General features: G+C 37.2%; 1 protein-coding gene across 1 annotated transcript in view; it reads right to left on the bottom strand.

Moving 5' to 3' along the window:
- PCLO (piccolo presynaptic cytomatrix protein) overlaps nucleotides 1–5093 on the bottom strand; it is a 387017-nt gene extending 381924 nt beyond the window's left edge. The window contains exon 1 of the mRNA XM_043462904.1: nucleotides 4585–5093. Within this exon, the coding sequence (XP_043318839.1) occupies nucleotides 4585–4838 (254 nt within the window). The 5' untranslated portion in view covers nucleotides 4839–5093. The remainder of the gene's footprint in view (nucleotides 1–4584) is intronic.
- Nucleotides 5094–13113: the final 8020 nt, after the last annotated feature.

Raw genomic sequence — 13113 nt, 5'->3', positions numbered from 1 at the left:
AAAGGGCTTTGTAGAAAGCTTTTAGTAACTTTGGGGTCCTTAAGGCATAAGCCACCCATCTCTTTGCATGACCCTGTAATAAAAATTTCTCTGTTCAAAAAGAAAAAATGTAAGGCACAGTAGGAAGCAACACAGACGTATTACTTCTAGACAGCAACAAGTCAGAAGAAAATAAACTATAAATGGCAATGTATGCCACAAAGTTATTTTCTAATAAAAGATTAATAAACAGAACTCTTAGTTCTGGAAATTTCCTCCAGGGAAAAAAGTTATAAAAACTTGTCTCTGAAGCCTGTACTTAAAAAAGGAACTAAAATTATCCATTTGCTCCATTCCATATGAAGGCAGAGTGCTAACTGCTCAGTTGTGTCCAACTCCTTGTGACCCCATGGACTGTAGCCTGCCAGGCTCCTCTGTCCATGGGATTCTCCAGGCAAGAACACTGGAGTGGGTTTGGCTGAAGAGCCGTGGTAAACAATCCAAAATAGATTATATTTTAAAAGTTCCACTGTTTATACTTTCACATTATTCTAGGACTTATTCAATTAATAAAGTTTACCACTCCCTTGTAGGGCACAAACTTAAGAGATTATCCTATAAAGAATTATTTAGGCATTTTATTGAAGAAATCCATAGTTAAACAGAGTATTTAAAAATCTATTCTTAACTATACTATGCAGAGGGGGTTGCCATTTCCTACTCCAGGGGATCTTCCCAACCTAGGGTTCAAATGCAGGTCTCACGCATTGTAGGCAGACACTTTACCATCTGATCCACGAGGGAAACCCTGAAAATACTATTAAACATAATCATTGTTTCCGTGATGTTTCTTCACTTAGTTGACTTATACAAAACAAAATTAAATGTTGTTGAGTACCAAATATCTGTGATAACAATAAATACCAAAAGGTAAAGCAAGCTGCCTGCATTAGAAATTATAACTGCATGTGTGTCCTATAAATATTAAGTTGTATTATGTTATAGAAGCCCCCTGTAAGAGAATATCTATACAGGTAGACAAACTAAATTTAGTTTTAGTTGCTATAATAATATATATAAAACATGGATGTCTGAAAGTGAGAAACAGATAATAATTAAGAGAAGATACAGGCTTAATACTGAGCAAAAAAAAAAAAAGATGTCTTAGCTAACTATTGTCTTTTGATGAATTTTTGTTGGGTATAATAGTCGTGTTAAAAACAAGAATGAAAAAAATTTTTTTAAATAAAATAAAATAAAAACAAGAATGATTAAAATGCAATCTGTTTCTTGTGTACTAGATCATGAGCTCCAAGGGAGAGAAAGTGTTTTACTCATCTTTGCATCACTAGAACCAAAGCTCGTAACTAGTCGATGAGTATCAATGTTTGATGAATCAATGAATGAATAACAGTGAAAGAACAAATGAATGAACATATCAGGTTTTTGTTTCCCTGTTGATTACTGTTTCTTGAATCTTTTTCACTTTAAATTTTTCTACTGGTCTTCTGAGATATAAATGGAAACATTCCATTTTCATTTTAGTTTGCTGCTCTAGAAAGACAAACAGTTGTGGAGGTGTCTACCCAGTAGGGGAGGCCTCAAGGAATGCTAAGGAAAATAATCAATTCAGTCAGAATTGTCACATTCTACTAATCGGAAGTATTTTTCAGGAAAGTTTGTCTATATGACACATCTGTAGGTATAAATAGAATGAGTAGAAGAAGTAATAAAATTGCATTTCCCTGGATCAACAATGAATAAAAAAATCCAGGACTATTTCATTTGTAAGCTCTAACTTCTAGCTTTTAACTCTTCAAGTTTTATACAACCTCTCTTTTTCATTTTACTATTGCCATCCTCATATTAGAATTTTGCTTTCACATATTAACAGAAAAAAATGTTTCAGCTACAAACGAGAAAAAAAATGCATTCAAGAGCCAGACTATAAAAGCAGTTGGAATACTAAAAGATTTTGAAATGTAACACAAAATGCAATGACACTTGATAGTGTTGAGTCATAAAATTTTATAATAATATAAGCTACTTTAGGAATCTCTATTCATTTTTACATGATAGAGGATAGTAGGATTTAAGAGGCAAAGATATTAATTCAAGGTTATAAAACTAGTTAGTCACAGAAATCTGGAGTCCTAAGACCCAGCGGGTAGGATGGGGGACAGGATTTCCAGTACACTGCACTGACTTCTCTGTATGTAAAAGAATATAGATATATTATAGATATATCAAAATAACTCATAATAATGAATAATTTAACCAACAACTTGTCTGCAGCCATCACTGCCAGTGCCTTTCACTGCTGATAGCAATATTACTACTTTTTATATGTATAGGGTTACTTCAAATTAAAATCCAAGCAGAAATGGTCCTGTCAATTTTTAACTGACCCTTACAATGGCTCTACAAGATAAATAAGTATTATCGTCTTATTTAGAGGCAAGGAAACTTAGGCATATATGACTGAGAAGCATATATAATTTGCTATGAGTCAGTTAAAAATAATAAGATAAGGTCTTTGGGCTGTCAACCTTTATTTCTTAAAAAAAAAAAAAAGTAAAAACCCACCATGTCTAATTCACATCATGTAACCTCCTAAAATGTGAAATGATTTGGATATAATTTCTTATATATACCTGAATTAATATGTTTCTAAAAATCTAAATCATAAGCCAAGTATTTATTTGGTTGTCACATATGGGAATAATAACTTTCCAAAATTATAGATTTTTATAGAAATCTTTCAGTAACATGTAAACAGTTTGCCAAAATCATGCACATATTGTTTATATATTTGAACGAAGCTTTTGTCATTAACTGTTTAGACTACAGAAATCTATTGCTAAGAATTCTATGGTAAAAAAACTATCAGTAGAGAGCTTTAAAATTACGCTACCTGATACAAATAATGCATAAAACACTATACTTTCATAGGCTGAAATATTATTTTTTAGCCACCCACTAAATAGAAGTAAGGAATTTAGAAATCAAAGTTCTCACTTTTCCTGGTATCTGTAACCAGCATGCTAAACCTGTTGCTTGTGGCTCTTAGGAAAAAATTGCAGCAGAGCTGGCATACATTTTTTTAAAAGGTTAGTAAAAGTACTGTACCTCATTATTATCCTAAAAAATCTACTATATGAACATTCGAACTTTTTTCTAAGTCAAGTTTTAATTAGTAGAGAAAAACAGTACATATCATAAACTGTATTCTTAAGGGAACGTATAAGAAAGACTTCATGCCAAAGGAATAGCCCAATATATCACTAATTAAAAAAACACAGAAAAACATATTCAATAAGAAAAAGCCAGTTTTTACCAGTAGTATTGGGTTTCCCTTCAAGAAAATAGGGTTTTTACCTGATATAGTTTATGCATTTAAGATTTTATGTGAAAAATATTATCATCCATAAAACATTTTACAGTTATCCTAAATTTAGTTACTTGACAAAATTATATGTATATACTTATAGCTCCTAAGTTAAAGTGCATTTATTTTATGAAGTAGAGGATAAAAGCCTACACCTACATCAAGATTTTTTATATTTCCAGTATCTTTAATGAAAATTGTTAGGTTACCATAAAGCAGGAGTGGTTTCAGGACCACGGTCAGAGAACTGTTCTGAAGGGAAGGGTGTGAAGTTAAAGGGTTTGTTTACAGAATAAAGGCAGGGCAGGCACAATGATTATACCCTCTAAGTACTCTAATTAGAAAACAACCAGTTTATTGGGATGTAGGAAAATAGAGAGCTAGTGGGGGAAATGCATACATTAATATTACAAATCAGCTCTTAATTTCCTATGCAAGATGTTATTTGCTCCGTGCTTAAAAGTATGTACTGGAAACTAATTTTAAGATAACACAAATTCACACATTCTTCCATAAACTGTAATACCCTTTTCCACATAAAATAGCAGTGGTTTAGAAAATAGCATATGCCAATTCATAAATACATGTACAGCACCTGCACAGTTGTGACCAAATCATCTGTTTAACGCCACAACATAATTTAGGGTTCCTCGTTGAATATAAAAGGTGTATTCATTCTATGCCTTCTACCTAAACAGCTCATGTTCTCCTCTGGGGGTGGGGTGTGAAGGAAAGACAAATCACCTCTAAGGAGATTAAAGGTATTACTACAAAAATAATATTTAAATATTATTCAAAGAGAAAAAGACCCCAAAATGACTGAGGAGGTTTAAACAGAGACAGGTAAACACCCAGCTCTATCCATTTCCTAACACGTCCGTTCTGTATTAATGGAAGACTTCCAGATTAGTAAAACACTGGAGGGCGTCTCTCCACGCCACCCTAGAGGGAAAAGGTTCCAAAAGGCCAGAAATCACAACCTAAAATCACAGTTCCAAGAATGCAACCCTTGACTATCCCACTAGAAACTCCGGAATGCAACATTTTTCTTCTACCCAACAGAAGGCTTATGTTCTCTTTATAGCCACCCCATTAGGAAGAATAAAATGAACGGAAGCGACATATATGTACTGCCGTGATGGCACATATGGGCTGGCACATATGTGCACGAGAAGCTGTACATATATGCCCGAACATATACATCATGCTGTGCATGCCTGTGCATGGAAGGCGGCTCCGCAGCGGCCGGGGTAAGGCTTCCTTTGGGCAGCCCCTGCGCCCTTGACATGACAGCAGCGATCTGTCTCCTCTCCTCTTCGCTCAGTTGGCTCAGATCCGCTTCCATGCCGGCCGGGATCACGGTGTGCAAGGGGCTCCCCGCCCCGCCAGCCCCTCCTCCGGCTGCTGCCGCTGCCGCCGCCGCCAGCCCTTCGGGGAGCCCTTCCCCTTCCAAGCTCGCCTCGTTGCCCATGGCTTAAGGAAACCCGGAGCCGCCGCGCTCCCTCCTTGCGCTGCGTCCCCGCCGGGAAACCCGCCGCCGGAGGAGCAACCAGAGCAGGGGTCTGGCTCAGGGCGTGCAGGCGGAGTCCCTGGGCTCGGGAACTCCGGCACCGCTGCCCTGAACGCCAGGCGGAGATTAGTCCCTCTTGCAGGTGATGCCCGAGGCCAGTGCCTCCTCCATGTTGGACAACGCCAGGCAACCTTTGCAGAAGGCAACTCCCGACGCCGCCTCAGCGCCCCAAGCCGGGCAGAAGCAGATCTGAGTGGTGCCAGCCAGGCGCCGTCGGCCCCTCCCACCGCGCCCCGCCCCCTCGTCCGCGCCCTCACAGTGCGCATGCCCCTTCCAGAACAGGTGATGCTCACACCCGCGCCCATCCCGCCCTGCGTAGCTCCTTTTCCTTCCTCATTCTCAGCACCGATTTAAAGGAGCCAAGCTAGAGCACAGATTAAAAACCGGGATGAAACAGCAGGCGTTTCTCTCAGGCATATTTCAGGATGCCTCAACCTGAGTTTTAGCAGACTACATTCTAGGGAACCGGGAAGGGTTTGGAGGGGAGGTGTCCGTTTCTAATCCGTCTTTGACTCATGGGATTTGTAGTTTTGGTTTTTGTGGGTTTTTTTGTTTTTTTAAGCGAGGTATTAAAAGCTCCTAGAAATGTTTTCAGGTAGCTGGAGATTAACTGGAGAAATGTTTTCAGGTAGCTGGAGATTAACTAGAGAAACCTCTGATACCTTTGGGGCAAATTTCCCCAATGGAGCTAAAACTGGCCCTTTTCATTTAGAACTTTCCCAGAACAATTATTTTAGAATTTTAGATACAGTGTTAGTAAGAAGGTAATGTTTTTGAGAATACTGTGTTGTTACCTAAAGGGACTACACAGAAGTAAAGATTTGGGGAAATTGTGGTTAGGATACTGTAGTTAAGAACCACATTGTCGAATATCAAAATGTTACAGGAGTGTGAATTTTGGGGACATGAGTTCAGTTCCTTTTTTCTATAACTGTAGGCCCAGATAGAAAAAATAATTTGTATAAAGTCACACAGCTGGTTAGCAGCAGAGGTATAACTAACACTCTTTCAGACCCACCCCCAACATACTCTTTTTTTCTTGCTATTATTAATACATTCTTTAGACAGGACTGTTTGAGTTCAGCCCTGGATCTGCAGCCCCAGTTTTGCTATCCACCTTTCCTAACAAAGGGGACTTAATGTCCCAGTTGTTGAGAATAAAGTCAAAAGCTAACAGCTGGGAATAAATGTACAAACAAGCAAATAAGCTGCCCAGAAAGTTTCCAAGGTTTTGTAATAATCATAATAGTTTGTTATTGTGCATTCCACCTTTGTTAAAACTAAGTAATGGCACAGTTGTAACTGCTTGTACTAAAATTTACTACTTTGAAAGATGACTAGTCATCAGATTAGATATTATTGATTGAGTTCCTACCAAAACTTAACATACTAAGAAGTGACTTCTAAAGTCAAAACTGCAGAGAGTATAATTCATTTAAATAAAGAAGAGAATGCTCACACTTAATATAAACAAATCAAGCTGAGGCAACCTGACATTCTAGTGGCTACATTTGGGGGTAAATACACCCTGTCATACCTCCTGGGAAGGAGTTTGCTTCAATAAAGGAGATAATTAAGTATACAATACTGAATCCTAATGCCTCCTCTGACAACTGCGTAACTGCTTCACAGCCCAGGCTGCCCTAGGAATCAGTAACACTCTAGATGGAGGAAAGGAAGGAGATGATTCACATGCTGACTATTTTCTCATAATATGCTCAAGTTTTGTGAGAATAAAATGTATTCAGACTCACAAACCACAGGCTTAAACTGGTAAGATAAATACCCCTTCAAACTCTGCATGCTCAGTTGTGACCAACTCTGTGACCCCATGGACTACAGGCTCCTCTGTCCATGGGATTTTGTAGGCAAGAATACTAGAGTGGGTTCTCATTCTCTACCCCAGGGGATCTTCCCAACCCAGGGATGTAACCTGCGTCTTCTGTGTCTTATGCATTGGCAGGCAGATTCTTTACCACTGAGCCACCTGGGAAGCCTCAGAATAATATCTAAACTAAGGAAATGTATTGTTAACTTCATGTTATCTGCCAATTTAGATGAAATGGATTTTATAAACTAATAAATCAAAATTGATAATCAATATACAAAGTAATGTTGATAGGCAGTAATTTGTAAGATGGGAATGTTATAACCCATTGAGCAAATATATGCATTGACTTTCTCTTTCCTCTCTGTCTCCCAGGAGCAAATATCATCAGAAAATGTGAAAGTGGAACATATGGTGAGACCAGTAAACGGACTATGAAAATAAGAGATATGATGGTGACACTGAGAAGCTTTTTGGCCGTTGACTTTTTCAAGTGATTTTGCATTTGGAACCTTTATAACTGTTGAGTTTCAAATAACATTTCTTTTTTCAGTCTTTTATTTGGACTGAGTTGCTTGTATCAATACTTGAGAGGTGTTTCTGATTTAAAGAGAAATGCCGGAGCAGAATCCAGATGCATTCCTGTTGTGTGAATCCTCAGAATTCTAAGGGGATGAGGATGACAAGTAAAAAAAAGTCTGTTGGGTAACTTATGGAGTTTCTCTTTGTTGACTCAGAAAGCTATCATAATTACTTTCATTCTGCAAAGTAACTAATGGTGGTTGGCCATGTAGTTGCTAAGTTGTGTCCAACTCTTGTGATTCCATGAACTCTAGCCCCTCAGGCTCCTCTGTCCACAGAGGAGCTTCCTGTTGATTATTGCATCCTGTTGATTATATAGTTACTCTAATGCTTATTGCATCCTACTGATTGTAGAGTTACTCTAATGATCATTTATTCAAATCTGAATTTAATTTAACAAGTGATAGTTCAGCACCCATTCACTCAACCTGATAGGCAGGTCATGAAATGAATCAGTTTCTGACAACTTCCATTGTTATATACCACTATAATATCTTTCTAAAATGATTTCTCAGCTCCAGAAAGTGAGATATTTTTTAATTTTTTGTCTCAGTTTCCCAGGTAGTTTCTATTTCAATAGATTAAAATCAATCTACATGTGGAAGTTAACAACTGAACATCAGTAGGTCATGATTCCTTGGAACGGAGTGGCCCAGTCTACCCAAGTCCTTATAGATATCATTCAACAGGGATGAAATAAAATAGATCTAAATTGTACCTATATGTGCAATACTCAAGTTAAGAGACTCAAGAATTGAAGTTAGAATAATCTTCATCAAATATAGTAGAACATGTAGTCTCACTAGTTTATAAAAACTTATTATACAATTAAGAGTCATATAATTTTAACAAAACCTATTTTAAAAGTGTATGTTTATTAAATTCTAGCAAGCATAATCTGAGTATTGGATTATTTATTATATGCCCATTATTTCCCTATTAAGACCTTTATAATAATGCTAGTGAGTGTTTTGTAAGCTAAATTTGAGTGTAAAAATAGATTCAACCTTTCTGGAAAATAATTTGGCAGTACTTATCAAGAACCTTAAAAAGATTCTTAATCTGTAATACACTTTTGGAAACCAGTCCTAAAGGGATCATTTGAGTTATAAATATGATTTTGTGAAAAAAAAGTTCACTGTAGTATTATTCACATAGCAATAAAGTAAAAAGCAGAGACATCACTTTGCCAACAAAGGTCTGCATAGTCAAAGTTATGTTTTTCCAGTAGTCATGTATGGATGTGAGAGTTGGAACATAAAGAAGGCTGAGTGTCAAAAAACTGATGCCTTCGAACTGTGGTGCTGGAGAAGACTCTTGAAGAATCCCCTGGACAGCAAGGAGATTAAACCAATCAGTCCTAAAGGAAGTCAACCCTGAATATTCATTGGAAGGACTGATGCTGAAGCTGAAGTTCCAATACTCTGGCCACGTGATAGGAAGAGCTGACTCACTGGAAAAGACCCGGATGCTGGGAAAGACTGGAGAGGAGAAGGAGGTGACAGAGGATGAGATGGTTGAATGGTATCATCAATTCAATGGACATGAGTTTGAGTAAATTCTGGGAAATAGTGAAGGACAGGGAAGCCTGGTATGCTGCAGTCAATAGGGTTGCAGAGTCAGACACGACTGAGCAACTGAACAGGAACAATGGAAAGTAAATCAGTCATTACTCCTTGATATAGAAAAACAGAGAAGTAAAATCTGGTACAGCTAGATGATAGTATTTTATGAAGATACTTACTTAAAATAATGCTTTTAAATAGCTCAGTATAACATGGAAAATTTCTCAAAGTATACATGGGTTAAATTTTAATAAAGTTACATACTCAAATGTGCAAAAAATGAAACCATTAAAATGCATAGAAATAATAGGGAACAAGCCAGTGAACACAACCCATATACATTTAATGGCAAGACCATAGGTAATCTTACTTTTTCTTTAGAATTTTCTATATTTTCCAGATTTTCCAAAGTATAGGGTTTTTATGGTGTAAGAGCACTGGTAATTATTACTAATCACTTTTTTAAACAAAAATAACACAACCTGTTAAGTTAGGGAACCAAAATATGAATGTCTTTTGTAACAAATGCCTCAAAGAAGCTGAAAAAAAAATGATGTGGTATAAATCCTAACAGTGATTTCATGTGACATGATGAGTGCTAAAACTCAATTCTGTTACTTTCTGTATTTTAAAGTCTATGCATTCCTAGTGTATGTGTGGATGTATGTATTTATGTTTGTGTAAGTATAGAAAATAAGACATTTTTATATAGACACACACACACACACATAACATAACACTATGTTAATGTTCCCTCTATAATAGAAGGCAAGAGAGGATTGTGTTAATTTAGTGGATTGGTTAAGGTACAACCTTATTTTTGCATTGGCTTAAGGTACAACCTTATTTTTTGTTATGGTTGAGTTCTTTCTCAACTGCTGTGCTCAGTCATTTTTGTGAGCTCTGCTTTAAAATGAGATTTGTAGCTAGAGTGATAGAAATTCAAGTGAGATTACAGTTGATTATGACTTGGTTTCCCAATTTTGAGAGAAAAAAACATGAGAAGTATTTTAGAGAAAAGTTTGATAAATAAATATATTTTTGAATTCTGACATCTGGAATATCAGGCAGTTTCCTTCCTTTTATACTTCTTTCCAAAGTAAATCCATAATTTAGACGAGAAGGTTGCTTGTATTTAATATATGTTCCTATAGGTTCGGGGAAAAGGGAATCCTCTTACACTGTTGGTGGGAATGTAAATTGTTGTAACCACTATGGAGACCAGTATGGAGATTCCTTAAATACTCAAAACAGAACTAATATGTGATCCAGCAATCCCATTCCTGGGCATCTATCCAGAGAAAGCCATAATCTGAAAGGATATATGCACCTGTGTTCACTGAAGCACTGCTTACAAAAAAGCCAAGACATGGAAGTAACTTAAATGTCCATCAACAGAGGAATGGATGAAGAAGATGTGGTACATATATACAAATGGAATATTACTCAGCCATAAAAAAGAACAAAATAATGTCATCTGTAGCAACATGGATGGAACTAGAGATTGTCATACTGAGTGAAATAAATCAGACAGAGAAAGACAAATATATGATATTGCTTATATGTGGAATCTGAAAAAGGGCTACAAATGAACTTATCTATGAAACGGAAATAGACCTCAGATGTAAAAAACAAACTAATGGTTACAGAGTGGTATATGGGAGAGGAGGAATAAATTGGAAATGTATAGACAAACACAATTTGGAAATATATACATTTCCAAATAAATACAATTTGGAAATATATACAATTTGTATATAAAATGGAAATGTATATACAAATACACACAACTATATATAAAATAGATAACTAATAAGGCCTGGATGTATAGTTCAGGGAACTCTACTCAATACTCTGACTTATATGGGAAAACAATCTTTAAAAAAGTGAATATATGTATTTGTATAACAGATTCACTTGTTGGATACCCTAAACTAACTCAAAATTGTAAATTAACTATATTCCAATAAACATTTTTAAAAATAAATCTTTCTGAAAAAAATGTTCTCATAGAATGTGTAAAATATTAAGAATAAAATTAGTTTCTATGTCACTTTACAGTATTACTTTGTAAACTGAAAATTAGTAATAAGTCATGAGGTTATAACAGATTATTCAGTATTACTTATTCACCAATGTAATAAATAGGCTTTAAAATTCAGAACCTACTCTTTGAAAGATCCTGATGAGTATACATGTCTTTACTTTATGATTTTTGGATTGGCCATGTCTGACTTTAAATCCTTGTTCTGCTATCTTACACTTACTTTGGGGTTAGTAAATCATTGACTTTTTCCAGAACTTGAGGTTCGTCAACTGTAAAAATAGAGAAGATAATATTCTACCTCTCAGGGTCTTTGTGAAAAGATATGAGAAAAGATGTGAATGCACTTGTAAATGAAGAAGCATATTAGCACAACTATTGTAGATTGTTACAACACTCAGTTCAGTTCAGTTCAGTCGCTCAGTCCTGTCCGACTCTTCACGACCCCGTGAATCACAGCACACCAGGCCTCCCTGTCCATCACCAGCTCCCAGAGTTTACTCAAACTCATGTCCATCGAGTCAGTGATGCCATCCAGCCATCTCATCCTCTGTCATCCCCTTCTCCTCCTGCCCCTAATCCCTCCCAGCATCAGGGTCTTTTCAAATGAGTCAACTCTTTGCAGGAGGTGGCCAAAGTATTGGAGTTTCAGCTTCAGCATCAGTCCTTCCAATGAACACCCAGGACTGATCTCCTTTAGAATGGACTGCTTGGATCTCCTTGCAGTCCAAGGGACTCTTAAGAGTCTTCTCCAATACCATAGTTCAAAAGCATCAATTCTTTGGCGCTCAGCTTTCCTCACTGTCCAACTCTCACATCCATACATGACCACTGGAAAAACCATAGCCTTGACTAGATGGACCTTTGTTGGCAAAGTAATGTCTCTGCTTTTTAATATGCTATCTAGGTTGGTCATAACTTTCCTTCCAAGGAGTCAGCGTCTTTCAATTTCATGGCTGCAGTCACCATCTGCAGTGATTCTGGAGCCCAAAAAAATAAAGTCTGACACTGTTTCCACTGTCTCCCCATTTATTTCCCATGAAGTGATGGGACCAGATGCCATGATTTTAGTTTTCTGAATGTTGAGCTTTAAGCCAACTTTTTCACTCTCCTCTTTCACTTTCATCAAGAGGCTTTTTAGTTCCTCTTCACTTCCTGCCATAAGGGTGGTGTCATCTGCATATAGTCCTCAATAAATCACATCTCCATGTGTCCACGGACCTTTACAGTGGGATTGCCATATGTCCTATCAAAGGTAGGGTCTGTTTCCTCACCCGTTGAGTAGAAATGAACCCCTGCCTTATTTTTACCAAAAGAATGCAGTAGGAGTGGCGTGTAACTTCCCAGACTAGCCTTCCAGTCTGGCCCTTATCATACCAGGAGACCTTCATGCTTGGAACAGGCCCAGAAGGTATAGACTCCATAATAGAGAGAAGCCCAGCTGCCCAGGCCTCCAGCCATCTGAACTAAGGTTTTAGGAGTCTTTGGGAGCACTTTGCCAGCAAGAGTCACCCCATTGAACCAAGTGAAACTGGAAGAACTGCCCAATCAACCTAAGCATCATGAGACAAAATGATAGTTATTATAACCATTATTATCTTAAGTCATTAAGTTTTGGGGATTGTAGTTAAACTACTTAATTGATCATCTAGTTTTTATACATTAGCATTATGTATAATGTCTCAGTTTCCTTTACACTCTTTAAATGCTACTGACTGTTAGCCCATTTAACTGTCCAGTTGAACTTGAGTTGTTTGTTAAAAATTCCCAAACTCTACCCTTCTAAACTATAGAACAGCCCTGCTGTATGCTGCGCTTAGTCACTCAGTCGTGTCCGACTCTTTGCAATCTCATGGACTGTAGCCCGCCAGCCTCCTCTGCTCCATGGGGATTCTCCAGGCAAGAATACCGGAGTGGGTTGTTATGCTCTCCTGCAGGGGAGCTTCCCAACCCAGAGATCGAACCCAAGTCTCCCACATTGCAGCAGATTCTTTACTGTCTGAGCCACCTGATAAACCCTAAAACAGCCCTGCATGCTTGCGAAGTGAAACGCTCAAAGAAGAAAATATGTGGGAAGATGATTTTTTAACTAGGTAATGCTACCCTAATGTAAAGTTATATGAAAAGATGGAAAACCTATTCATGAGAATATCTGGA

Source organism: Cervus canadensis, chromosome 3 (assembly GCF_019320065.1).
Source record: "Cervus canadensis isolate Bull #8, Minnesota chromosome 3, ASM1932006v1, whole genome shotgun sequence".
Lineage (NCBI taxonomy): Eukaryota > Metazoa > Chordata > Mammalia > Artiodactyla > Cervidae > Cervus > Cervus canadensis.
This window is presented reverse-complemented; position numbering and strand designations above follow the sequence as displayed.